This window comes from Diadema setosum, chromosome 15 (assembly GCF_964275005.1).
Source record: "Diadema setosum chromosome 15, eeDiaSeto1, whole genome shotgun sequence".
Classification (NCBI taxonomy): Eukaryota; Metazoa; Echinodermata; class Echinoidea; order Diadematoida; family Diadematidae; genus Diadema; species Diadema setosum.
The window spans coordinates 38,058,191-38,086,107 of record NC_092699.1 but is presented as its reverse complement, the minus strand read 5'-3'; the positions used below and the strand labels follow the sequence as shown (position 1 = coordinate 38,086,107).

The following is a 27,917-nucleotide window of genomic DNA, read 5'->3' as shown; positions in this document are numbered from 1 at the left end:
GATAAAGATATACACCACTGAGCACATTTATCTCTATCCAAAATGTATTATCCCATTGAAGTGGATTTCATCCATATTTTTATGAAATCCCCTTGAATTGAAATAGGAAGTACATTCCAACAAAATCCTATACAGTCAAAACTTTACGAGAACATTATGATTATTATTATTATGATTTTTTTTTCAGCATTAAAATGTTCTTGATATTAAGGTCTGACTGTCAAGCAGCATATAAGGCTGTCTTTAACTGAAAACATTGTTGCATCTGCAAAAAATAAACAAGCAAAAACAGTTTCTTTCAAAGATCTGTGTTGAAGGAAGAAATCAGCGAATAAAAGCAGAGATAAAAGCAGCTTTTTCAACAGTCATTTGGACTGTGCAGTTTTTACAGTCATGCTGTTTACTATTTAGGAAATAAGATAGCCAGAAAGAGTTTTCAATGCAAAGGATCATCACGTTGAGCAAAATTCATGTTTCCTTCACATGCTCTGTAAAAGTAGAAATTCTGCACATTCACACAATATGAAGCAGCACAAAAAAGGCCCACATTAATTTTTTGCTTGTTATATGTAATCGTAATTTATATTTTGATTCTTCTAAATTCAAAACAAGCAAAATTTATCTTACTCAGATGAGAAAATGTCCACTTTTACAGTATGACAATCTTAAATGATCTTGTCAGATTTGAAATCAAAGATTAGATACTGAAAGTTCCATTTGCTAATTCATCTTTTTTAAATCTTCAGAGAAAATATATTTCTTTTAACTTTAATATCACCAGATCTACAAGTGGTACAGTGACAAAATATGATTTGCATAAATTACACAAATTGAGTATCTCAATTAAATGTAACTCCATGAATAAAATAGCACCAACACATTGTTAAGGTACAACATCAAGGTTCAAACACATAAAGTAATCAAACTATTCACAAGCCCACATCAAGCACATATTTCATTGTAAAACTGAATTGTAAAACACATAAAGGTGCTGTGTCATATTGCACACATGCTTTACATGTTCCATAGGGAATTTGAATTGATAGAATGGACTTATACATTACAGTCTCTCCTCTACATGGATTCTTTTCTTAATTTAATCTGTAGATATCAAGAATAAAGGACTATATCCATGTGTTGATAAAGGTATAAATGAAATGAAAGTATCACATACAACTGTTTGCTTTCTTCTCATGAATACCAATCTGTATTTCCGTGGAAAATTGTGAAACTTTGTTTCGACACAAGAACTTTAGAGAGACACGGATGCATAAGTTTGGTTTGGATTGATGCTGAAAATATTTTTCTGATTATTGTGCAGGAAACGTATTCCTCACAATACACAGAATTGTATGTTACAACAAGGACAACCTTAAATTTGATGTAAGTCTCCCACTGAGTAATAGCACATTCTTCAGCGTGTCAACATGGTGAGAAAGTTCCATCATACATGTCATTTTGTCTTCTAGGCTTATTGTACAACATCACTTGTTTGACAATGACTAAACGTGACAAATAAATTCAAATTCTTTCATCTACGCTTGACCTAAAAAAGGAGCAGGGTAAACAGCTGGATATATGAATACCCTGTATGCTTCTAAATGCATTTTATGGGCAGCAAGACAGAGGCATGGTTTGATGTAATACTTAATACATCAAACTAAGAAATAGACCTGGCTGGCCTCATGTAATACTTTATACATCTCACCACGTCCACAGAACACAATGAGAAGCACTGGTAGGATACTACCTTTGAGTTAACACAAAACCCTTGGAAATATCATGGGATACACTGTGTGACCCTAAACATAGTCCACTGAATGCGACTTAGAAATAAGAATGGAAATAAGAAGGCAAGCTTTAAAATTCCAGAAAGGAGTTGATAGGATTCTAACTATAAATACATCATATATCTACACACTTGTCAAATCTACAGTACAATAAGTTCTCTTGCGTCACCTTTAGCATGCAGTGATAGCAGCACACACACAATGAGTCAAACTTGTGATGGGATATCTCCTCCGGCTGACCAGGACATCCTGAAGGATGACAGGATACCTCCTGGTAGAAACCTTGTTGCCATGGAGACAACATCAGGGGATCACGTAGCATGGTCTGGTCTCTTCAGTATGGCCTGTGGGGCGCAGAGCAGACAGCGAGAGGGGACAGATAAAAAGGCAACCTAGAAAACTTTGCATTCATGAGATCATAGAACAGGACTTTGAGCAATTTTTAAATGGCATTCATCACCAAGCAAGACTTTAATAACAATAATAATAGGGTCTTATTTACCCAGGGTGGCCTCTTCAGTGTTACCACTGCTCTACTAGAGGGCCCTGCCATTATTATTACCCTAGCATTGCCAGGTACCCATTTATACACCTGGGTCGAGAGGGTCATGGTGGGTAAAAGCATCTTGTCCAAGGACGTAAGCACTGGGCGGGATTTGAACTCGGGTCCTCCGATTGGGAGTCAGGAGTCTTATCCACTATGCCACAGCACCCCCCACTTTCATTTTAAGACTCCATAGCAGATGGCATAATGGCTTTCATTATTATCATTTCATTTCATTTCAGTCTTTATTGTCCATATCATGGATATTTGTTTTGTTCACATGCTTTTTACAAAACAAAAAAATATACAGTACACAATTACATGAACAACATTCAAATGACATATAAAACATAAGAGAGGCACCTTTTTGCCAACATTATACAAAAGAAAAACATCCTATAACATTATCTTATATCAACATCAATTTTCACACATTCAACACATTAATATATCTTTGTCTTTAACTGTAAATACAACAAAAACTAATATAGATTATTACCTATACGAGGTAGTTTTGCGAGGCAATTGCAGTTGTTATTTTGCAGGGTTAAAGGTCAGCAGTCAATATTCGTTTCGCCACGTCGCTGCGTGTCGGTTACACACACCGTACCGTACACAAAACAATGTGTGCAAACAGTGCAATCTTCCGGTTTTCGCCATTCACTTTACACAGGGAGGTGGGAAGAGAAAGAGTGGGATCTCTCTCCCCACCTCCCTGCTTTAAATGTAAACATTCCGATCGACCACGAAAAGAAAACATTCCAGGACGTCGCTGGGTGTTGGTTACACGCACCGCAGAAGAATGCTGATAAATCAACTCATACAAGTTTTTACAAGGTCAACCACTTACAGCAGCACTACGCGTCAAACAATGACTAGTCCATTTGTGCTCAATAACTGCAGAGTGACCATCAGTTTTACAACTTTCCAAATTTAAACAGAAGTAAAAATTAAGTGTAAAAGCGTTCAGATGTTTGAAGTTCGCCTGTTACAACTACATATGTATCTTTGAAGTTGGAGTTGAATGATATACATTGATGAACAATTTTTCAATTATTCGACATGTTGATGATCTACACGTAGTCAAATGTGGCTTGATCTACATGTATATGATAGTGTATAGCCGTATTCACATATTTTCTAATTTACCTAGGGGATAGGTAATAATTATGATATTGACTGGCCTTGAGGGAGATACCAGATAAATATTGCCCAAACTGAAATATTGCCCTCGTCTTCGACTCGGGCAATATCCTTTCAGTTTGGGCAATATTTTCTGGTATCTCCCTCAAGGCCAGTCAATATTATATAATGATTTGTTTCCGTATCTTTGGAGCACAATATACAAAATCCTGCAAATTACTCATCTGTAATCACCGAATGAAATAAAATACACAAACAAATATTCTTACTCTAATCTAATTCAATCTCCTCTCCCTTCTCAACATATTACATTAATGATAAACTCAATAAACATCATCAGCTACACCAATCCAAAACTTTCTGTACAACCTCCAGGACAAATCACATGATTTGTCCATTCTTGAACACTTCAAACACCTTGATAGATTTGACAAGCACATGTCATTCATGCTACAATAGATTAGCAGTGGCTGTATTAATCATCTTCCCTATGTTTGAAACATTTTTGAATAGCCACTATCAAAACAGGTTTGCAAAGACCTTTCAGATCGAGTTTCTCAAGTTGTTACGTTTATCATCTCTATCATGAATAGATTGGAAGGTCTTGTCACTGCACAGCTCCATTGTACAGTTAGACCTGAAGAGCAAAGATGTGCAGCTGGCAGTGGTTGGCACGGTTAGGTCTGAGTTATAAATGTGTTTCAAAACGACTTTGTGTTTATCAACCCACAGAAAGGCATTCTGGCTCAAACACATTCGAAATCACACTTTTTTTGGCATTTCAGAAAGGCATTATTAACCCCATAATGAAAACTGCTTTACTTTTATCATCTGTCCAAATCTCCCCGAAAGCTGTTTGGAAACCTTAATTCTATGCCAGAAGTGAGTTGATTAACGCATCCAGTATCTCAGTGAATGTCTAGGCTGTGTAGAGGAATAGATTAGTAGCGTCCTAAGTAATGTCTAGGCTGTGTAGAGGAATAGATTAGTAGCGTCCCAAGTAATGTCTAGGCTGTGTAGAGGAATAGATTAGTAGCGTCCCAAGTAAAGTCTAGGCTGAGTAGAGCAGCCTTGAGATGGCAAAACAACATATCTACATCCAACATTATTTCCAATAAATTGAGCATGAAGTTTCGCAAACCTACAGCTCTCTTTCTGTTGTCATTAAACACTTCATATCTTACCCAAGAAGGACCAACAGTATCAGTAATACAGTAAATGAAAATTGATTTTACTAGACCCTTTATTTTTAGAATAATTTGCATTTAATCAAAACACGTTGTTTTGCCATCTCAACATAACCACACTATTGCCATTGCTACACAAAACAATGTAAGTCTCGATCACTGGAGCGCGTATAATGTCCTACGTCAATATGTGCGCGCTTCTGCAGTCGCGCAGCCTATTACTGCGTAAACGTGTAGATGGCAAAACAACGTATTGCATGTAGATACATTGTTTTGCCAAGTCTATGCCCGATGTGTGTTGAGCAGGGGTAAGTGCATCGCCGCTTATGTTGTTTTGCCAGCAAAATTGGAACAATTCCCACTGGGAGGGAGCGTCATATCTCAGTAACGGAATGGGTTCTGATTTCAAGATTTGGTCAAGAGTTAGATTATACTAAAATAAGCAGAAATATGTGACTAAGTCAATTTTCATGAATTTTCGACATACATTGTTTTGCCATCTCAAGGCCGAGAGGAATGAGTGAACGAGAGGTGAACAAACGTCTTGTGATTTGGCAAACTCGAGACAAACCACAACCTGTCTCACCTTGTACTTGAGGGGTGTCTTCTCAGCCATGATTTCTACGGTGACAAGGCTGAACATCTTGATGACCTGGGTCATGCCCTTTGACCCCCGTTCATCCTCCCATAGTAGAATCAGCTCATAGTACTTGGTGTTTGGCACCTGAGTGGCTTGGAAGCTCTTGAGGGGGAGAGCCTGAAGCAGGGAAATGCACAGACCAAAGAAAACAGATGTTTGAATACTTGGAATCTTTCTATCAGCACAGCTCTTACAAATTTCTGTTGAATTATCATTAAATTTTTCAAATGATCTTCCAGTCCTGTGTGCAACATGGTGATGTACGATGCTGATGAGATCTGGAGACAATGGAGTGGATTGGTTTGTATTATATACTTCTCTTTATTTCCTTATAATTTGAAACTTACATTCCATAGAGACAATTTAATTCAATACCAATCAAACTTGAATTCCTTCTGTTTCTTCTCTTCTCTCAAGAAATCACTACTAAGAATTCTAGCAATTACAGGCTGGGCTTTTCAAATAGTCCCATGTTTGAAGTGAGTGGTAATTTTGTTAAGAGAGTGAGAATTTGTATCAAATATGTCCATAAAGTTGAGAGGTTAGAACCCAGATGCCTCTCTACTGAGTCTTCAAAAGCATATGAGGTAAATCACCACTTAAACCCCAGCAAGGAGGTACTTGGTTCTCTGTGTTAAATAAAGTCATCCTAAAAGATTGTAAGCACTATAAAATGGACAGAGTGCCCTCAGTGTTCTGCTGTAAAGTTGAGAGGGTAATTCCTACAAGAACAAAGGCACTGACAAGTTTGGGATTAGGTGAAAAGAGGCACTGTGTTTTTAACTCCATTTTGTGTAATTAAGTCTACATCCACATGGACCATCAAGGATTATCATGAAGGACTGTGTAAGTGTCACTTTAATTCAAGGTCATACAACAGTTGAACAGACTATACATACTCTGTACAAAGACACTAGGGGGTATTTCATGAAGCATTTTGTCCGACAAAGTTGTCGGACAAATTTGCTCTCAGCCAATCAGATGCAAGGATTTCCGTAGCATGTAACAGTTTGTCAGACAAATATCCGACCAAACTGCTTCATGAAATGCCCCCTAGAGATATACAATGTCTTTTTCTGTAGGACAAAAAGAACAGTCAGCCTGCTTTAATGTTTGATTTGAGGAAAATGAAAGGTGGTAGCTAGAACTGAAGGTGGGACAAAACAAGCATGTGCAGGCAAGATAGTAAGTTTTTTTTTAACGTAACATTTCCTCTGATCTGGGGCAGCAGAAGACCTTTGCATTGAGTGAGAGAACAAAGAAGGCAAATAAAGTGATATGACTTACATTGCAGTAGACCCTCTTGACCTGGCCCAGGTTTAGGATGAGGACATCAAAGGACCTATCTAGGACTCCCATCACCATGGCCTTTTCAACCAAAGGTCCACACTCCTGGTATCAATAGATTTTAAAAGAATGAAGAAGATAACTGATACACATGACTAGAGTCAGGCAATACACAGCAAGTCATGTGAGTGCAGTAGCATCTGACCTTATCTCTGGATAGAGAGAACATGTTTAACCCTATTCTAACTGGGCTATTTGAGACCCAAGTTTTTACTAGGGGGTCAATTTGACCCCCTCTTCAGATCTTGGCCGCCGATGGCGTGATCGCTGCAAAATTTTGCCCGAATATAGAGCTGGATGTCAACTACAAGATTATATGGTCATACAATTGAAAAAATATTGATTTTCTATTTTTAGTAAATTAATTATGCAAATTTATGCATGAAATCATATTTTCGCCTGTAACTCTGTTAAAAAGTTTTGTGTCAGAATTCCTCAAGATGCGTCACACAATTTACTTGCAAAAAAAATAGTACAATCAAATTCAATTTCTTTTGTTTTTTATTGTTTTGTGAAATTCTTATGTATTTTATTGTTTTTTGACCTTCTGTTGTTTTTTGCCAAAATTTGTTGCAGACACTTTTTCAAGCTTATCTACATTAGAATTTATTAATTCCAATGATTAAAAGTTGAAATAATCTACTGTAAAACATGAAATATTCGCGGCACGAAATTTTCGCGAATTGGAGCCGACGGCCAATTTTGATCTCTAAATATGCGGGAGACTTCACGGAAAAAAGTCATGAAATGGCGCGGCAAAATCTTGGCGCATTGTGGAATCTTGGCGCGAAATGTCGAAACGGTCGATGCAATAATACTGAAATGAAGTATGAAATATAAGTAAATAAGGTCAACAAACCTATCTGAAGCATATTTTCAGTATTATTCTGGTGTATTATGTGTATAATATTTAAAAATAGTACAAGATACTGTAAAACGAGGAATGTTTGCGTGTATTTTGATTTTGCAAGAGCTTAGATTCGCAAAAAGAAATGCATGCGAAAGTTCTTGTCTACACTATATGCACTGAATGTTAGAGACAACTCGCGAAAATTTCATGCCGCAAAAAAGACAGTCGGCTCCAAATCGCGAAAATTTCATGTTTTACAGTATCCAGGTACCATGATTCTGAGATTAGAAGTATGAGAATATATGTATCTATCACCAAGAAATATAAACAATACTTGCTGCTAGTAAATTTAGCAAGCATCTGGTAGGTCGAAGTCCAACACCAAGTCATCATAATGATCCTTTAGATGAAAATATTCCAGTCAAGTTTTAGTAGCATTGAAAACAAAGACCTTTGCATTGTCTTCATTTAAATAGAAAGAAATGGTTCATGTACAAAGTATTAGATACCAATGCATGAATAGGAAACTAAGAAAAATTGTGAGAATGCAAACCTTTATAAAGAGATAGAAGAAGAGGTCACTGCTCTTATCAGAGACATCTTTAGCAGCATCCTTTGCATCGTTACACCTGATGGCTTGCCTCTGAAGTCTGTCTGGACATCTCTCCATCACTGGACCACACCCTGGTAGGAACAAACATCCTGATACTATTAAACTCATTAACATTCTACAACACCCTGGTAGAAACCAACATCCTGATACTATTAAACTCTTTCACATAGTATAAGATATATCATACTGGCCCATTCCTCCACCAAACATTCTCATGCTATTAAACCCTTTCACACAATGTAAGATATATCATGCTGGGTATGCTGACCCCTGTCTACCAATGTAGCATGTTTCTACAATACCTATCTTGATAAAAAGAACCAAAACATAATAATCAACAATATGACTGTCTAGCCTCTCTGTATTTCAAATTATTATCTTTCCATCATAACGTTATCCGATTTTAGTATAATGTTTGGAACTAACCAACTCTGAAACTGACCTTCAGCCTACACACTGAGTCAGTTCTCTCCTCCGTCTTATTTGTTTAGTTATTTTCTTCATCATACAGCAAGTTCCTTAATCTAAACTATCAAGCATTGAATGAGGATAAAAAGTCATGTGTGCAGCTTGTGCTGTCATGCAAAAAATGTTACTGATTACAAACATACTCATTTTCCTTGCAATCGAACTAATAAACCATGCTTTGCACTGATCACTGCTTAATATAACCGTAACAGTAGTTAGCATTAACATCCATATCTTGTTGTGCGCGGGGTTTATGCTACAAAGTTGCTGAGATGATTGGAATAACTATTGTAATTTTACAATGTACATGTAATTATGAATATTTCTTTTCTACAAAATTTTGGATGCTTAACTGCATAACACAATACAAAATAGAGTATTAATTGATCTTGTGTTCTATCAGGTTGGTGTAAAATTGACGAGAAGTGTTGAGAGTTCACACTAGATTGATCAGGGTGAGGTAATCCCATGGCTTGCTTACCAAGTGATGATGCAAGCATTCTGTGGACCAAGATGTCAGGGTATCTCCTGATTGGAGAGGTGAAGTGCGTGTAGAGAGGAACGTTGAGGGCGTAGTGACAGTATAGCTCCTCATCCTCTAGACTAGCACAGCAGAAATATACAGCTTTCTGATTGGACAAGACGGGAAAAGCAAACATAAATTAACTTTCAGTCATGAATATCACGTGACAGTGTTTGAATAGTTATGATTTTTTTTGGTATATCAGATGCCACACAACAGCAAGTCTTTTAGAGAAGACTAAAGACAGTGTTTGTAACCCCCATTTTTACACTATTGCAAGAGTTTCAGGAAGGATAAGAAAAACATTAGAAAAATCTGAGAATATTTTGTTGATCGATCTGCAAATGAATTGCTCTAACATCTGACACAGTCACCAAATTTCTGATTATCAATAACAGATCAATAGATGATAGTAAAGACCAAGAGATAGGTATCTGGAGACAGTTGAGATAGTAAACAATAGCTGTGAGTGCTGAAAACTTTATACCTGCATTGGTTTGGAGTAGAGTACAGAGAGAACCTTAAGCAGACAGCGTGAGTGTTCATCTGATGTACAGTAACGGCTCAAAGACGCCTGCAGGAGGAAACAAAACATGAGTGTAAGTGATAAGCAAAGAGAAAAAGAAATTCTAAACACTTGATAAAGACAGTGTTTATACTGAGTAACTGCCCTGTAGAATTACTTTAATCATCAGAACCAATATACAGTTTGTAGGGATACATCAAAACAACTGCATTCGGTATTGTCAAGCAAATATATATGTATACATGGTATGTTTTCAACCTTTTGCAATTCATTATCTTGTACTTGCATTAATATTTACTAAGTGGCTGAATTCTAGTTTCCTATGACATGACTTCATGCTTCCTGCTTGTTTCAGCCATGTGTTATGAAAAAAAAATAAAATAAAAAATCTGCCAGGTGACCAGCAGTTGTTCTAAGGCAATCATTGCAAATCAGCCTTTATTACAGCCTAGTACTAAACATGAAAACAGTGTCAAGTACCAAACATCAGCTACATTCACATAGTCATACCATCATGGATAATAGTCATATCAGCTCCAAATTAGAGTTATGTTCACATGGTGCTTATCATTGATGATGGCACTCATAGTTAGCTTACAATCAGCTGCACCTGATGGTAAAATCTGAAAGTGCAATGTGTGGCATAAAATGACCCCAGTTTCAAGCACACAAAGTGATTGAACGAAATCTCCTGGTAAATAGTATACAAATGACATATTATGTCGGTCAGCTTCAAGAAATTTACCTGTAACTTGCCAGCTGATGATCCATCTATATCGAGACCCAGTCCCTCACACAGTGTGGCCATTGCATCCATCAGCTTGTCCTTTGGAGGAGGGTGTCGTCTGAGAAGCGCCCTCTGTGGTTCAGCCTTGTAGATGCGGTGAGCAGCGGCCATGTTGGCCAGCAACATGAATTCTTCCACAAGTCTGTCATGAGACAATATGATTCATGACAGAACATAGAGCCACAAATTTATGAAATTATTGAATATGATTTGGATAGACCACAAAGCCACAATATGCAAATCTATGAAATTATTGAAAACAATCTGAATAAAACATACAGCCATAATATGCAAATCTATGAAATTGTTGAATACGATCTGAATAGAACATAAAGCCACAATATTCAAATCTATGATTTTGATGCATATCTGTAGAATTTGAAAAAATTACAACCTCAGAACATCATCACATCTATCCAAGAAATGTTACCGTCTTGATATTCCTACCAGCATATCACTGCAAAATTTTAAACCACAGTTTACCATTAACTCTCTGACTTCATGACCCCTGATCTAAGCAGCACATTGTTTTGAAATACTTTACCTCAAACTTTTTTTTTCACAAATACCTCCTGTCATTTGCTAGATATTGTAAAACTAAGACTGGAAAATCCTGTAGTGACATTATCATGCCCAAACAGTATTACAGAAAACCATATCTACAGCACTACCACGAGGCAGATGCATACAGAAAGGCTAGATTACAGATGACAAGTCACCCTGTACCTGTTGCTATCCCGCTGCTGGTAGACGGAGTATCCAATGGGGATCCCACTCTCACTCAGAGAGTACTGCAGCTTAACTTGATCTAAACGAAGTGCTCCACCCTCAAATCGCTTCTTGCGTAGATTTGCAGCAATCTATCATAACAAGGTGCATGTTAGGGACGGTGAAAATATTGAGCATAGGATAACAGCCCCCATATCATGCAACATCCCTGATACACTCCCAAACAATTTTTGGTTCTCTTAATCTCACTTCCCACACTGACTGCCCATTGGTGATCTCTTCACCATCCAAACGATTCTTTTGAACTGCCTAGAGAGTATAGCTTCTAAAAATGAAAATTATGGGGGACTCGGATTTCCTCAAATCTTTTCATAAGTGCTTCCAAAAGAATATGTGAGGGCTCTCAGCAAAGAGTATATTTCACTGGGTGTTCAAAGTCTGCCTTTTCAAACAATAATGCCTTCTTCCTTGTCACAGATTTCTGTGATAAAAAGAGAATGCTTCGTCACATTCTTATACAACATACTTCTCTAGTTACAACTGAACAAAAGAAATCATATTGAAATGACAATATGTCATGATGCAGTATGAAAGGGTATGAGTCCAAGCTTTGGTGTCAAAGAAGACAAGAAAGGGAAAGTGACAAATAGCTCAGAGAGGAAGGCAGAACAGTCATGCCACATTAGACTTGGGTAGAGTAGGCAAAACTGCATGTTGTTTTAATACTTCCTGATAACTTCCCATGGTTTGAGCTTCTATCCATTGTTTTGGTTTCTAACATGCTTCACACGGGCAAAAACCGCATCCCTTCTTTAATATTCAAAGTGCAAATGCAAAACAGCGAGCAACAGAATGCGCATTGTACATAAACAACATGAAGTGGATCTGATCAAGTGACATACTTCTCAAAAGTTTTTGCTAAGTGTGGCAACACTAAACAAAACTATGAATAGTTTAGTGCAAAGAGAGAAACTTCCCAAGTGCAAGTAGGAAGTTTCGTAGGAAGTTTATGAGAAGTTTGCAGTCAGACTGTTCAAACTATGCAAAGTTAAATAGGAAGTGAAACTACACATTATTTCGCATGATTGATCATGACTACTGTCACCTTGTGGAGACAGAGTACTCCTTGTGCTACGTTATCTGGACCAAAGCCGTTAGTGATGACGGGAAGCACTATGTCGCCCTCTCTGTCCAACCAGTTCTCAATGATGTCCTGTGCGTGGAGGTAGCTGAGTTTGGAGCAGGAACGGATCACTGTACGTCCACACCACTCCTGTAGAATCTATATATTTGCAAGGTCACAAGAAAATAACAAATTTCAGTAAGTTTACATCGAGGAATATCCGACTGTTGTGGAAGAGAAATTACAAGCATGCTACATTTCACACAAATGTCTTGAAAATAGCCACATCACTGACCTTCAGAAATTCACATAATTTTATAAATGGCATTTTTTTTTGTCTGCACTGTGAGTACTCAATCTTCTTCAGACATTCACTCAAAATACTGCTTTCTTTTATCACTATGCAGAACTTGATATTCAAATTGCCACTGATTACTACAGATCCAAGCTTTCACATGTCATGACTTTGTAAAAGTGAAAGAGTCATGCACTAGTCCTACCAATAATTCAGCAACTCTTTCAGTGTGGAAGTTTTTACTTTCCAGTGAAAAGAATGAACTACTTTTTCTCACAAATTTATTCAAGCCTAACAAAGAATGACATATTTCCAGCAAAATTACATCATAATAATTTCTTTTTTCAATCCATCACACAGACCACAAGTCTTTAACCCTAAAGGGGCCGGGCTTTTTTGGCTATGCTCAGACCGGGGGGGGGATGGATTCCGCCCCCCCCCCCCCCCCCCCGAGATCTCGGCCATCGGTGGTGCGATCGCGATGAAATTTTGCATGCGTGAGACCCGCGTCATAATCTACAAGATTGTGTCATAAGATTTTTTGAAACAATCAATTTCTAATTTTAATTAATTAATTATGCAAATTAAGCTCAGGATGATATTTTAGCCTAATTAAAAGCATTCAGAGTCTAATTTCTGATCTGTAAATCTGTTTTGGCATATTCAACAATTGTACATCACAAAAACTTCCAAAACTCATTTCAATTCTTATGTATTTTATTGTTTTCAGAATTTCTTATGTATTTTTGTTTTTCAACCTTTGTTTTTTCATTGGAAATTGTCACTGACCACTTTTCTACCATAATTAGCACAAAATTAATCAATGAAAGTGATTAATTGTAAAAATAATCAGGTTTTTATGACTTTCATGACAGAGCACTGTTTTCCATAGGAAATGTACACAAAATCACAAAATTGTGCCCGTTTTGGGGCGACATTCCGTTACAAAAATGGGCGTGGCGTGGCGTGGCGTGGCGTGGAACGTTGCAAATTTGGTCTCAAAAGTTGCACGAGACTTGAACGAAGAAAGTCAAGAAGCCTCGCGACGAGGCCTTCTCGCGTTACAGAATTATAGCGCGAAACGGCGAGGGGGGGGGGCGGATTCCAAAATCCCCCCCCGGCCCTTTTAGGGTTAAAGGGTGAGGGCAAAGCTTGTGATTTCCTCACTCCTTCTCTTCTAATGTATGTTTTATGGCTAAACAGATGATGGATAAAAATGTTTTGAAATAAAACCTATGTACACCATACATTCTAAAGTAACAAATAATCTGTGCTTTAGAACCATGACAAACTTTGCAAGAATTTCATCTCAAACTGAAAGGATAATCTCTGCTAGCTGAGAGAAGACACCAAATGGAGGCTAAGAAAACATCCATACCTCTCCTTCCTCAGTCATCTTCCATACAAAGGACATCGTCAGTCTTTCCTCATCAGGGTTCAGACTACACAGCTCCTCACAAAGCAGTCTGGGTAGCATGGGAATCACCTGTGCAGAGAATGAATTCATTTCAACTCATTGAAGACTAGTATTGAGTAACTGTGGCAGGTCTCTATGGGAAACGTTTGTTACAGTAAAATCAGCTTGTCCTCAACAGGTATTAAAGAGATTCAGAGCAACACTCCTTGCCAAGTCCACCATGGCAACAGTAATTCATCAGAGTAATTATGACATTTACAGTCATCCAAATTCAACTTCTTTTTTACAACTAAAAGAAAAAGAAGATGAATATCACTTTCAATATTGCTCTCCATCATCTTTTCATAATTGATTTGGACATCTCCAAATTGTCTTCATTCAAAAGCCATTAAAAGGTAAGATATCAATCAATTGCAGTCACAAGCTAACAAGTGGGATAGAATTACCCATTGATTTGCCTTTATCCAATGATAACACACCTGATTCCAATACTGTGAAAGTGGTAATTTTCATGGCGTGAAAATCTTGCACATTAAGTATGGCCTAAAATTAGCATGAAAAATAAAGCATGCAGATCTTTTGCTGGTTATACGTAGTTAAATTCTACACTGGATATCTCTGATTTCGCAAAATTAAAAACATGCAAAAATCATTTTACCCAACCGAGCGCGAATAATTACTTGCGCAAAGTAGTTTTATTTCATTGTACTGTTCATACCACTGAGTAGTCATCTAAAAGATTAACAAATGATAACCTTCTCTGACCTTTTGGACCAAGTAGACACTGGTGGCCCGGTGACTGGCAACCTTATCCAGAGCAGTGTCTTCCTTCACAAAGTAGCTCACATCAGCAATATGCACTCCTACTTCAAAGATGCCTGTCACATAATGGAAAATAACACATGGTTGCATTGAGTGATACATGCATGCATACATACATACATACATACATACATACATACAGATAGACAGACATAACTGTTTGCCCTGAATGGTAGACTGGTCTACATAGAACCATGAATCCACGCACCCATGTACATTTTGCTTATATGCACCCGTCCCCCCCCCCCCCCCCCCCTCCCCTCCCCTTTCATGACTGCCAATATTAACTGATCTTTTTCATGCCTGGGAGGCTGGGAGAACTCACAGATGAAAGGCTGCTAACCAGTTCATTAAATATTGTCCAGGAATTGAGGAAGACTATGCAAATTTTTATTTATTTCTATCACATCAAGATGTCTGCTATAATTGCAAATCTACTCACCATCGCCCAGTGGTTTGCAATGCAGTGCATCATCCAAGTCTCTGGCTGTTGTTGGGTCTATGGTAAAGATACACTCAGACCGGAAGTCACGTCTCTGGGTTAGTTCCTCAGGTGGTATGTTCCAGGGTCGCTCCTGAGGGAGATCTTCCAGAACCTGTCATAGCACAGATCAGATTTAAAGTATGAGGTAGGGAAATTATGATGTTTAGTTTACACTGATTGATACCTGGTAAGAATTCTGTTCATCTGATTGGATGTGCACCAATAGACAAGACAGACAGACAGACAGACAGATGACTACATCTCATCACTACAGAATGTCAACTTCTGCAGAAAAAAAAAAATAAACAAAGAGATTAATATATTATGCTGTGTAGACATAAAAACAACATATTTTGATTTAAACATATGGGGAAACAGAACATAAAAGGCATGCTTTACAAGTTGTATAACATTTTAGAGAAATAATATCCCAAACTGCAAAACTATATAATATATATATATAGGAGATAAAGAAAAGACATACAGTATGTAAAAGAACAACTAGACAGCAGATCTAGAGAAAACTTGCTCCGATGTACAGAGAACATCCTTCAGGCATTTTGCATATCAAACAATCAGATATCAAACATGCTTCTTAACATGACACTCTGTGATACTTACTTCAGATTCACATTGTACCGTGTTAGACACTTACATGTATCTTGAGGTCCCTATAAGAAACATAATGGCCTGTATAACTGTCCTTTAAACTGTCTTAAACTTCAGAGAACTCTCATTCCATTTTGTTCAGATTTCAGCTATGTCATACATGACAACTTCGTCTGTTGAGAATGAGAAGGGCGTTAAGTTGTCCCGAACACTATGGGTTTAGAGGCAACTTAACGCCCTTATCATTCTCAACCGACGACTTTCTCCTTAATGATAATTTTCTCATCAACGGGAGCTACTCCTATCAGTTGCAACTGTTAATTCTTTTTTTTTTCTTTTTTTCTTTTTTTTTTTTGGGGGGGGGAGTATCAGTGTAAGACAGTGCTTTATGCTGATAAATGTTTGCTAAGTTATTGCAGCAAAAACCAGAAGAAATTATCAAGTTGATATCCTAACATACCTCAGCAGAGAAGTCAGAGTAGTCAATACCATGTTCAATCAGCATAGCAGTTGTTTCAGCTTCCACATCTCCTACCTGGCCAAGGCTGTGGTACAGGTGTCTGTAAGGAAAATAAATGACCACAGCATCTTTCAACCAAATACTCTCAAATAAAAAATGCTGAAGAATTATATTGCTGCATCTAAAACGAGGGTTAAAGAGAAAAGAAAAAAAGAGGAGGAAGAGGAGGAGGAGGAAGAGGAGGAGGAAGAGCAGGAGGAAGAGGAGGAGGAAGAGGAGGAAGGAAGAGGAGGAGGAAGAGGAGGAAGAGGAGGAGGTGGTGGAGGAGGAGAAGGAAGAGGAAGTGGAGGAGGAGGATGAGGAGGTGGAGGAGGAGACGGTAGAAGTATTAGTGGTGGTGAAAGTGATGGTGGTGCCAGTGGTAGTGGACACCGCTGACTTACCCTTTGGCAAACGGGGATTGTGGCGGCCAGTCAATGATGTGTGCAATGAAGAGAGTGTTGGCGTAGTCCTGTGGTCTTTGAAGGAAGTTTGGCGGACAGTCCTTCTTTGGAATATGAATCCTAGGAACACGGTGGTCAGTTGGTGCAAACAAGACATCGGTACTGTTCTGTGTTTCACACACACCACACACACGCACAAAAAGAAGAATTGAGTTTAGGAAATCACTTGAGTCAATGTCTGATTTGATTCAAATAATGCATACATGTACATTTGTCAGATTTGTCAGATTCTCCTCACAATGCAAAAATATCAATGTCAGGAGATTGAGTGCAAATGATTTCTGATTTTTTTTTCCCCTTGTCATATCTCAATATCTTATATACAGATGAATGTTTTTATTTTTGTTTTTCTTTCTTTGTTTTTTTAACCCATGACGAATTGGGGTACTCTTGAATGCCAGACTTGAACCCAGCAGTAATTTGGGTCGAAGGAGAATATTTCTTGAATTCAATAGAGACAAAGATATACATATACTTATAGTTATTACTGATACATGATAAACACATATAATAAGCATAGATGGAAGATAGATAGAGAAGTGTGCTGGGTTTAGTGCCATGACACTAATAACAAATAGTGGTTGATGGCTGAGTTGAGAGAGTACTTACTGGGCCTGAGGCTGGCTTGAGGAACCCACTAGCAGCTCTAGAGTGTTTGTACTCACAGATATAAACCACTCGTCCTGTCTTAGGTTGCATCCTGGGGTCATTTCTACTACTCAAACCAAGTTTCTGTGGAGAGAGTATTACAGTCATAATATCCCACATCAAACTTAATGCCATTCAGATTCTGATTACCAAGGTATACTCAATGTGCAAACCAATCAAAGTTATCAATACAACACACATTCTCCATCCCTTTTGAACCACAGCTGATTAGTGCTTGTCCACATGGTTTTCTCTGTTTTTGTTGTTATGTCCATATCTTATTTTAGGCCAATAGCTTTCATACACAGGCAGACTACAGGAATTACTTGCATATCATTCAGCATATTCTCATCCCGGCCACTCTTTTTAACACCCAAGATAATGTCAGTCAAATAGGATCCATTTTAGTTTTAGAATCTATGAAAAGATATTGATTCCTTGTAATGAGTGAAGTTAGTCTGTCAAGACAAGCAGACATGTATTCCTGCTAGAGCCGAACTTGTAGACATTCACAATCAAATGTATACACACTCACAAAAACAGTAATACAACTTAACATGGAATTTCTACAGGAGCCAAAGAAAAATATTAAATACAAAAGAGGTTCAGTGCATTGGGACCAAGAAGTATCTAACTCTATGCCTTGACCTGCAGTTTGACATAAATTGACACATATTTTCCAGCTGAGAAATGTACAGTGCAGACTTCTACTAAGCCTAAACAATCAGAAACCTGTGCAGAGAGAACACACTACCACACCATACCTGTGGAGTACCCCCTCCTGTACTGGTAGAGGATCCCCGAAGATGGCTGGATGTGTGCGGGGTGTCTTCAACCACCTCACTACTTGAAGAGACTTCAGATCTACGATCATTTACAGACATAAAGAAAGAGTGAGGAGGGCATTAATCAGACATGACATGAATTGATCCCAACACCCTCTGTTAGCACCCTCGTGTGAAATCATTCAAAGCTAGCCATTTTTCTGTCCCTATCATATATAAAAGAGTCATCAAGGTCTTTCAAATTTGTTTACAGGAACAGCAATGCTTACTACTTGAGTTGCTGACAAGTTGCATATCAGCTCCAGAGTCAGTGTAACACGTTCAAAATATGAATACCGTTTTAGACAAACATCAACGAGAACTAGAATATTGGATTAAACTTTGACACAAGCCATTGGTGATGCATACTGTCACCTATAGGTTGGAAGCCTAATGACAACAGATTAAAACAGCTTCACAAACTGGACCTCCGATACAAACCTTGCATCTGACCACTCCCGACGACTCAGGTCCCCAACCTTGTCCTGCTCCTCTCCAGATGTTGCCGAAACGTCAGCGAACCCAAAAGCTGCCTCTGAGTCGTTGAGATGGAGGCTGTTGAGGTTGTCTGATAGTTCCATCTCATTCAGGCTACTGGTATCAAAGTCACCTGAAAGCAACAAAAAAACAATATTCTGCAAATGTACATTGACCCTAGACCCTGATCTTTAACCTTTCTCCTCTCTCATGTCACGTAAATGATTGGCTCTTCATTTTTCCTTTCTATCGAATCATATTTCTTTTTTACATTCCAAGATAAAGTTACTGCTAAAAAACAACATATTCAGCATAAGTACGCAGCATAAGTATGCAGGCTCTCATGCGCCGAGAGTATCATTAATGATAGATACGGCGCATTATAAATGTACTTTATTATCATTATTATTATCATAAGTTCAGTGACCTCTGACCTTTGACCTTGAGTGATTGTAAACTCATGTTGTATACCTGGGCCAAGGTGAGGGGGTAAAATATCAATCGAGTAGTTTATGTTAAAGCATGATAAAATGATCTGGGAGAGATAGATGGACAAACAAACAAACAAACAAACAGACGGACAACCCACAAACGTAATGCCTCTGATGCCTTTTGAGTGTAGGTATACAGACAAAAAGAAAGATGAGAGTAAAAGAGAGAAAGAGAGGGAAAGAGAGACAGAGAGGGAAACAAAATATGAATTACATCCTTCATTATCTTACCTTGGCTACCAAAGAAGTACCTCCCACCAACTTTCTTTGGTGTGGATGACCCCGGGGTTGCTGAGCCAGGCCTGTCTGGACTCTCAGAAACAGCAATGACAGGTTGGTTTGCAAGCAGCTTCCTTGGGGTACTTGTCTTCTGGGATTTAGGAGTCTGCAATTAGGAGATTAAATCATGTGGCTTCATCAACAAGAATGCCTTTACAAGAAACATTCATAACTCCTTGAAATCACTATTCTTAGCCACTGAACTCCACAAAGGCATTTATGCTACAGAGTAGGAACACACCTCACCTCTATTAAAGGGAAGATAAACCCCAAGAACAATGTGGATTGAGTGAAAGCAGCAACATTAATAGAACACATCAGTGAAAGTTTGAAGAAAATCGGACAATCGATGCAAAAGTTATGAATTTTTAAAGTTTTGGTGTTGGAACCGCTGGATGAGGAGACTACTAGAGGTTATGACGTATGAGTGGACTACAATATCAAGAAAATATAAAGAAAATACTACAAAAATCCATTTTTCATGAAAATTACAAATTCCATCAACTTGATATTGACATATGTTAAGGGTAGCAATTATTCCCCCTGCTTTCTGAAAGCGGTTGGTCCACTGCTCTTTCATAATTCTAGAAAAGTGAATTTTTGTTGAATATCCTTTATATTTTCTTCGCATTGTTGTCCACTCATACGTCATATCCTCTAGTAGTGTCCTCATCCAGCGGTTCCAACACCAAAACTTTAAAAATTCAAAACTTTTGCATCGATTGTCCGATTTTTCTCAAACTTACACTGATGTGTTCTACTAATGTTGCTGCTTTCACTCAATCCACATTGCTCTTTGGGTTTACCTTCCCTTTAAGATGTCCTACTAACATGAAATAAACTGTATGGAGCACTTGTCACTAGCAACTGGGAGAACATAATGCTAATGTACATGCATACATTGTTACTAGTTATTACCCAAGCTCAATTCTTGACATACATAAGTATCCAACGAGACCAACCTATTGACATGACTAATTACATAACCATCTATCTGTAACTATTACTATGCTTATCTAATACACAAACTAATGTCACCATGCAGACTTAGTACACTATCATTTCTTTATTAAAATAATATACAGAGACACCCACAAAAATATCCAGTGACCAACTAATCGCTCAATCTACGTTGATACCACTTCACTTCTTTACAGTACTTCTCAGTGTTTTACTTCCTTGTATTTATTAATATCTAATTTGTCTATGAAGCTCATGTTCCCAGGGTCTTTTACCTCTCTCTCTCTTCTTACATTTTCCCTGGGAGTCAATGCAGCGGTTTTTTATTTTTCATGGTGGAATATTACAATTGTGTATATATATCATAAACAGGCTTTCGTATGTACATGTTTTTACTTACCATGACTATTTGTCCCGACAAGATCTGAACAGCGACCACATCGCCATGGAGAGCTCTATTCCTGGCATGGACTCCATCAATAAAGATATCTGTGCCACCATCCTGTGGGTCAAAGGTCACATGGCGGGAACAATCAGTGATAAATTATTTGGGTGTATGTATTGCGTGTGTGTGTGGTTTATGGTTTGACTTGTGCTTTATATACATGAATATACACACTAAATTTTAAACACAATGCTTAAATGGACAAGTGTGTATTTGATATTAAAGTCAATAACCCAAAATCAAGAAAACAATTAAATACTCGTATGCATCAATCATCAATCACACTACCTACTTTTCTAGTCCCATGTCAGTATCAAGGTCACTTCATACCATATGTTTATCAATCTCACGCTACATAACATGTGTGTATCAACCTCACTACATATCATGACAGTATCAAGAGTACTAAGAGTACATCACTTAGAAAAGTAATGTGATCAATGACTACGTAATGAGCATTTACTGGTTACACAAATTTTGCAAACAGCTTTTAACAGTAAATAATGTTAGGTGAAGTAATGAGATTGTGAGCACAATTCATCTGCATGCGTAGGGTACCATGACCTTGGCAAATGCTATATATCCACAAAGTCTAGTCTTCTCATCAAAAAGTAATAAATGTTGGGCAAACATCAATATCTCAGCATGAAATAATCAGTCATCTCATGTGATACCAAGACCTTATATGCAAATTCAGTTTGGGTACTGTTTTTTTATAACAATTTCCAACTGGAGGCTTCAAGTATGCCAAACAAAAGATAATTTATGCACTGACATAGCAATGCACCTGGCTCATTGCATAACCTGTTGAAAGTACTTTTGTTCTTCTTTGGAAGCCCCCTAGTTATGACTGTCACAAGTTATAATGCTCCGAAGTCAGATTCATCTGAACTGCCTGCCATCAGTAACATCATCAGAACATAACCTACACACTTCCGAGTGAGAAAGCAAATATATGTCTGGCACCAAACTTACCGGCGAGTCAATATAAGCCTCTTCAAAGTTCTTTGGGTTGATGCGGAGAACTCCTTTGATGACTTTCTCGTGTTTAATGGCCTTGGAGACATCCTCCTCAGTCCAGTGCTTCTCAAAGTGCTAAAAATCAGAAATAAAACATTGATGGACGAACAGATGCAGCATTTGAAAGAAGTTGGACGAGTAAACATCATCCCTCAAAAAAGATCTTTGCCTTCTTATACAGTTATTAATCTATATATGAAAAATAACTGACACTAAAAATCACACCTGGGCACCATTTAAGGAACGCTGTCAGCCCTGACAAGATGTCCATCTTTGACAATACATACCTGCCAACCCTGAGACTTAATGAATCTGAGCAAACAAAGAAAAATTATTCAAAAATCTGAACTTTCATATATTTCATATACTTTTAATTACAGATATTTCCAAAAAATCAGAACACACTGAAATTAATGAGTTTTCTTTCAGTGAACAAGGAAAAGTAGAAATTACGCGGTGCGTAATATATGTCCCCGCCGGAAGTAGCATTTTGTAACAAAATGTGCAATATAGGTAAGAAATCAAGGTCAAAGGTCAAAGACGTCAAAGGTCAAAATTCTGTGTAGAAGTTTTGAAGCCCTCACCTAGTGCCATCACATAAAGCAAATGGAATCGAAATTGGGTTAGAAATGGCGAAGGAGTAGCATTTTGTAGCCAATGTACAATATAGGTCAAAAATCAAGGTCAAAGGTCAAAGAAGACAAAAGTCAAAATTCTGTGTAGAAGTTCTGAAGCCCTCAACTAGTGCTATCACATAAAGCAAACGGAATCGAAATCGGGTTAGAAATGGCGAAGGAGTAGCATTTTGTAGCAAAATGCACAATATAGGTCAAAAATCAAGGTCAAAGGTCAAAATTCTGTGTAGAAGTTTTGAAGCCCTCAACTAGTGCCATCATATAAAGCAAACGGAATCGAAATCGGGTTAGAAATGGTGAAGGAGTAGCATTTTGTAGCAAAATGTACAATATAGGTAAAAAATCAAGGTCAAAGGTCAAAGAAGTCAAAGGTCAAACTTCTGTGTAGAAGTTTTGAAGCCCTCACCTAGTGCCATCACATAAAGCAAACGGAATCGAAATCGGGTTAGAAATGGCGAAGGAGTAGCATTTTGTAGCAAAATGTACAATATAGGTCAAAGGTCAAGGTCAAAGGTCACAACTGAAATTCTGTGTAGAAGTTTTAAAGCTCCCATGTAGTGCTATCATATAAAGCAAACAGAATCAAAATTGGCTCATAAATGACAGAGAAGTAGCAAATTGAACATTTTGATCACACACGGACGCACACACGGACGGACGCACGGACGGACGCACGGACGGACAGACACACACACGTACGGAGCCCGTTTCATAGTCCCCTGCTCGAACTCGTTCGGCGGGGACAAAAATCTGAATATTCAGATTAAAACTAAACAGTTGGCAGGTGTGTAACCGCCACATTAACAGTCAATGACCAGAGCTTCTCAGCCAATTAAAAACTAAGGATTTAACTGGAATTGTCAGAGACAGACAACTTGTCAAGGCTGACAACTTTCATGAATTGGTGCCCTACTAAGGATCTAGAAAACATTCTACAGTTAGGTATTTCCTCAGTCTGTAAGTGGTTGATACTGCATAGACAATCTTTTATGTTACACCAAGAAAATGATATGGTAAATAATACCACTTAATTCTTTATTGAGGAAAAAGCACACATAATATTACCATTGCAATAATTTCTAATATGAGAGCATGTCTAAAAATCAATTCGATCAAATGGAAAAACTTCTGCTGCTTTCAACAGACAGTTTGGTTCATATATAGCACAAGTTTGGAATTCATTTTGTTACACTATCAGTGCTATCTGTCTACTGAACACACTAACAGTAGCATAACTTAAGGTTTAATAAGCTAGTGTAAAGAATTTTGGGTGTAAGATTATATTGAATTTCTAAATGCATTGCATGGCAATGAGGCTGGGAAATATCTAAATTGACTGATGACTTGACGCTACTTACGCCCTATTCACAAAATGCTAAGTTTACAAAAGACTTCCACATACAGTGACACAACATTAGATAGATTTAGGTCAGATAGATTTATGTTAAGTTTGATGTGAGGATTAGAATTCGGGTTAGGGCTATGTTTTGGGGAAATTTATGTTTGACTTGGCATGCAGATGTTATATGGGAGCAATTGTCACAGGAGCAAATGTCATGGAACCCCACACACAGCTGCTAAAATGTTGCACAAACTCACATCTTGCCTCCGAAACATCAATTTGCCTGTAATGTGCCTTACCTTGAATGGCTGTCTCTTGGGCGTGGTACTTGCCGATTCATTGGCCTGGCCAGCAGCTTCTTTCTTTCCTTGTTTCTTCTCTTTTCCTCCATTCTTTCCTTTCTTCTGTCTATCCTTGCTGCTTGCTTCCTTCTTTCCTTGAGTGTAGGTGGGTGTCTCCCCTGGACCAGAGTCAGTGGACTGTGAGAATACAAATAAAAACAAGAGAATGAATTCTGCTTGAAAATCAAAAGGAAGGTTTCCCAAATTCAAGACTACAATCATATCAACAAAGATCAGACTAACACCGACACTTGGGTATTAAAAGCTGCTTGACTTCGTACATTGCATTTCAATTGCAATTCAAAGATTGGTAGTTTTGCAATATCATGTGAGAGTAGTTTTAACAAATGAGTATGGCTCCATATGTGACACTTTCAAGAATAAATATGGAATTTTGTCACATTGCGACTGATAATTTTCGTCTACCAGAATCAATGCCTGATGATCTGTACCTTTATAAACGTGACTAATGGGATGACCATTTGCAAACTGTGGACTTTAATAGCCTTTATAGTGCATTTGCCAATACTTGACCTTTACAAAGCATCTGACTGGAGAGCATAGAGGATGGAGTGCATGAAAGAGTTTCTCAGACTCACCCCATGTCTCATGTAATTCTCCAGTCCACTGGAGTCTTGTCGCTCCAGACCTCCCTGGTTGGAGCCGCTGTGTTCCTGGGGGATGGCCGTTGCCGATCCTCTTCTCATCTTGGTCACCAGGCTGCCGTCCCCTACCCCCTTCTGTCCATCTCTGGGGAAGGTACTAGGGAACTTTCCTTTCTGTCTGCTGTCATCTCGTAGCTTGGTGCCCAAGGGACTGCTGCCCCCTCCCAGCTTGGGTCGAAATCTTCCAGACTCTGGCTTACGCACCATCAAGCCTCTGTGAGAATGGAGCAGCAACAAGAAAATTCTTTCAGATTTCACCGAAGGTCATGTGATTTGAGAGGAAGATAAATGAAATCACGATTTCTTTTTTCCTGTTTACAAAAAGTTTGCATGGTAATTTTGCAAGTCTTCACCAAGACTCACTAGCTCTATTTCTCTTTTCAAAATATCAATCCCTTTGATGCTTCCAGTGTCACACAACTTGTCAACTATATTTTTCCTATGAACACCCCTTGCCAGAATGTGTTTTGTTAAAGGGAAGATAAACCCCAAGAGTAATGTGGATTGAGTGAAAGCAGCAGCATTAGTAGAAAACATCAGTGAAAGTTTGAGGAAAATCGGACTATCGATGCAAAAGTTATGAATTTTTAAAGTTTTGATGTTGGAACCGCTGGATGAGGAGACTACTAGAGGTTATGACGTATGAGTGGACAACAATACCAAGAAAATATAAAGAAAATTCTGCAAAAATCCATTTTTCATGAAAATTACAAATTCCATCAACTAGATATTGACATATTTTCAGGGTAGCAATTATTCCCCCTGCTTTCTGAAAGCGGTTGGTCCATTGCTCTTTCATAATTCTAGAAAAGTGAATTTTTGTTGAATTTCTTTTATATTTTCTTTGTATTGTTGTCCACTCATACGTCATATCCTCTAGTAGTCTCCTCATCCAGCGGTTCTAACACCAAAACTTTAAAAATTCATAACTTTTGCATCGATTGTCCGATTTTCCTCAAACTTTCACTGATGTGTTCTACTAATGTTGCTGCTTTCACTCAATCCACATTGTTCTTTGGGTTTACCTTCCCTTTAAACATTTTCTCACCATTCATTTTGATTCCCCAAACACACACACATGCATGCACATACTCATACCAGTTGACTTTTGACAGTGAATGGCTATGCAGTAAAACTGACTTACAGCATACTCAAAAATATTGTACGTAAAACAAGGTTATCCCTATGCGACCTCACCCTACAAAGATCCACAGCACATTCCAGGAACTGTACAAAATTTGTAGCATGTAGCATCAGAGAGAATGTTGATCCCTCACACCTACATCCCCTCATTTGGTGGGTACTCAGAGCTCTGTCTACAGGAGGAACATGTTAAAGGCATCTCACTTGTAGCCTCTACCAGTGGCCAGTTCTGATAGTGAATAAAATAGTGTTCAATATTTGAGAGTGACATGCTTTCTACAAATAATGTAGCTGTGTTGACTGCTGTGGGAACCTGGGAAACCTGCAGGTCGATCTGTCCACGGGTGGACATAGTGTGACCCTGACTGACCACTCACCTACTACTCTTTCCTGGTGAGGGATCTCTGCCTCCCTTGACCCCTTTCTGGACAGCTAGCCCTGACTCCCCTGTCTGGTCACTCTGCTGACCCTGGACTGACCCTCCATCCTTTAAATCAAATTCTGCACAGCTGTCTTCATTCTCCAGGTAGTCCCCTTTCTTCCTTCGCCTCTTTCTCTGCGCAGATATAAATTTCGACACCAGAGAAAATATTGTCAAGCAACTCTTCCATCACTGAACATATTACTGTTGAGGTATGATAGTGATGGTGGTTGTGAAACTTGCATTTGTTGCAGTCAATAACGCCTTTCTATAAATGCAAAAGTCACAAGTGTAAACTATGCATTGACAGACCACTACATTACTGTGCATTTATTTATTTGTGAGCATAGAAGCATTTTAAAAAGCAGAAATCTCCCTCTTTGACATGGTCTACATTTAAGCCATGAATGTCTATGAAAGTGTTCAATACTTACAGACCTGATATTTACTCTTACTATTGGCATTTATCATCTACAGAGCTTATTGTGATAAACACAACAATTGGAATTTTATCACAAACTTCAGCATTATAGTCTGTATGTAAATAATCACATTTTGGTTTAAGAGTAGAGTTGTATCTTATACACACGCAGAACACAGTAATGTTTGTCTAGTTAATGTCTGGGTATGTTCCTGTCCACTGTATTATCATTCCTTTCAAGTCATGTTTTTGGTTAGTCCTTCAACTATGTCATGTACAACTGGCAAGTACTAGTGGCAAACCAGTAGACCAATTACAATTCATTTAATGTGCAGCATTCCCAAACAAACGCTTTTAATAGGACCGTGAAAATGGTGTTTGTCTTTTTCCCCGAGGCAAAAAACAAACAAACAAACAAACAAACACACGCACAATGGCACAAGGGAATATAATGTTGATGAAAAAAGCAAATAAAACATACAGTAAATTAATACAAATCTAAGGTGAGTCAGTGTAACACTTTCAATGTACCAATAACAAAGTTCTATCTGGTGTTTGATTCGAGGATACAGTACTATACCAGTGTTAAGAGATTGTTTTACCATTGTAGTGACCATAAAGTCAAAAGTATATTTCGCAAATTTGGCATTGATGAATCATGGCTTTACAAACAAAATGTGTGATAATAAGCACATTACACTTTAGAGTATCCTTGACCAACATGTAAAGTTTTGTATATCACTGAACCAAGGTGATCATGAACCCAAACGTGTAGGATCTAACCTGACGTTTCTTCTTCTTCCCCTCTCCATCAAGCTCTGTGTCAAGTTCCTCCATCCCAACTCTCTCACTCTCCTCCTCCGATGCAGAGTAGCTCGGATTCACTGAGATGTTGTCCAGCTCCAGTAAGGAGGACACTGATGTAGAAAGCTGGTCTTTGTTCAT

At 38.1% G+C, this 27,917-nt stretch overlaps 1 protein-coding gene across 1 annotated transcript; it reads right to left on the bottom strand.

The window, feature by feature from the left end:
* Positions 1-220: 220 nt before the first annotated feature.
* On the bottom strand, positions 221-27,917 carry LOC140238476 (DIS3-like exonuclease 2). Its single transcript, XM_072318378.1, has 24 exons — positions 27,756-27,917; positions 26,508-26,686; positions 24,922-25,201; positions 24,281-24,460; positions 21,960-22,079; positions 20,940-21,041; positions 19,532-19,685; positions 18,774-18,942; positions 18,273-18,372; positions 17,470-17,592; positions 16,801-16,967; positions 16,358-16,457; positions 15,247-15,400; positions 14,748-14,860; positions 13,944-14,051; positions 12,253-12,429; positions 11,145-11,278; positions 10,377-10,560; positions 9,593-9,679; positions 9,064-9,211; positions 8,055-8,185; positions 6,592-6,696; positions 5,251-5,421; positions 221-2,134 (listed from the first exon to the last, which is right to left on the bottom strand). Exons 1-24 carry the CDS (start codon positions 27,915-27,917, stop codon positions 2,102-2,104), a joined length of 3,381 nt encoding a protein of 1,126 aa, XP_072174479.1. The 3' UTR covers positions 221-2,101.

Coding starts and splice junctions, on each gene's coding strand:
- LOC140238476 (XM_072318378.1), bottom strand. CDS start 27,917: ATGAACAAAGACCAGCTTTCTACATCAGTGTCCTCCTTACTGGAGCTG. Junction 12,430..13,943: donor AGATGACTGAGGAAGGAGAG/GTATGGATGTTT, acceptor GCAAATATATAG/ATTCTACAGGAGTGGTGTGG. Junction 10,561..11,144: donor CAGCAGCGGGATAGCAACAG/GTACAGGGTGAC, acceptor GTCTCATGACAG/ACTTGTGGAAGAATTCATGT.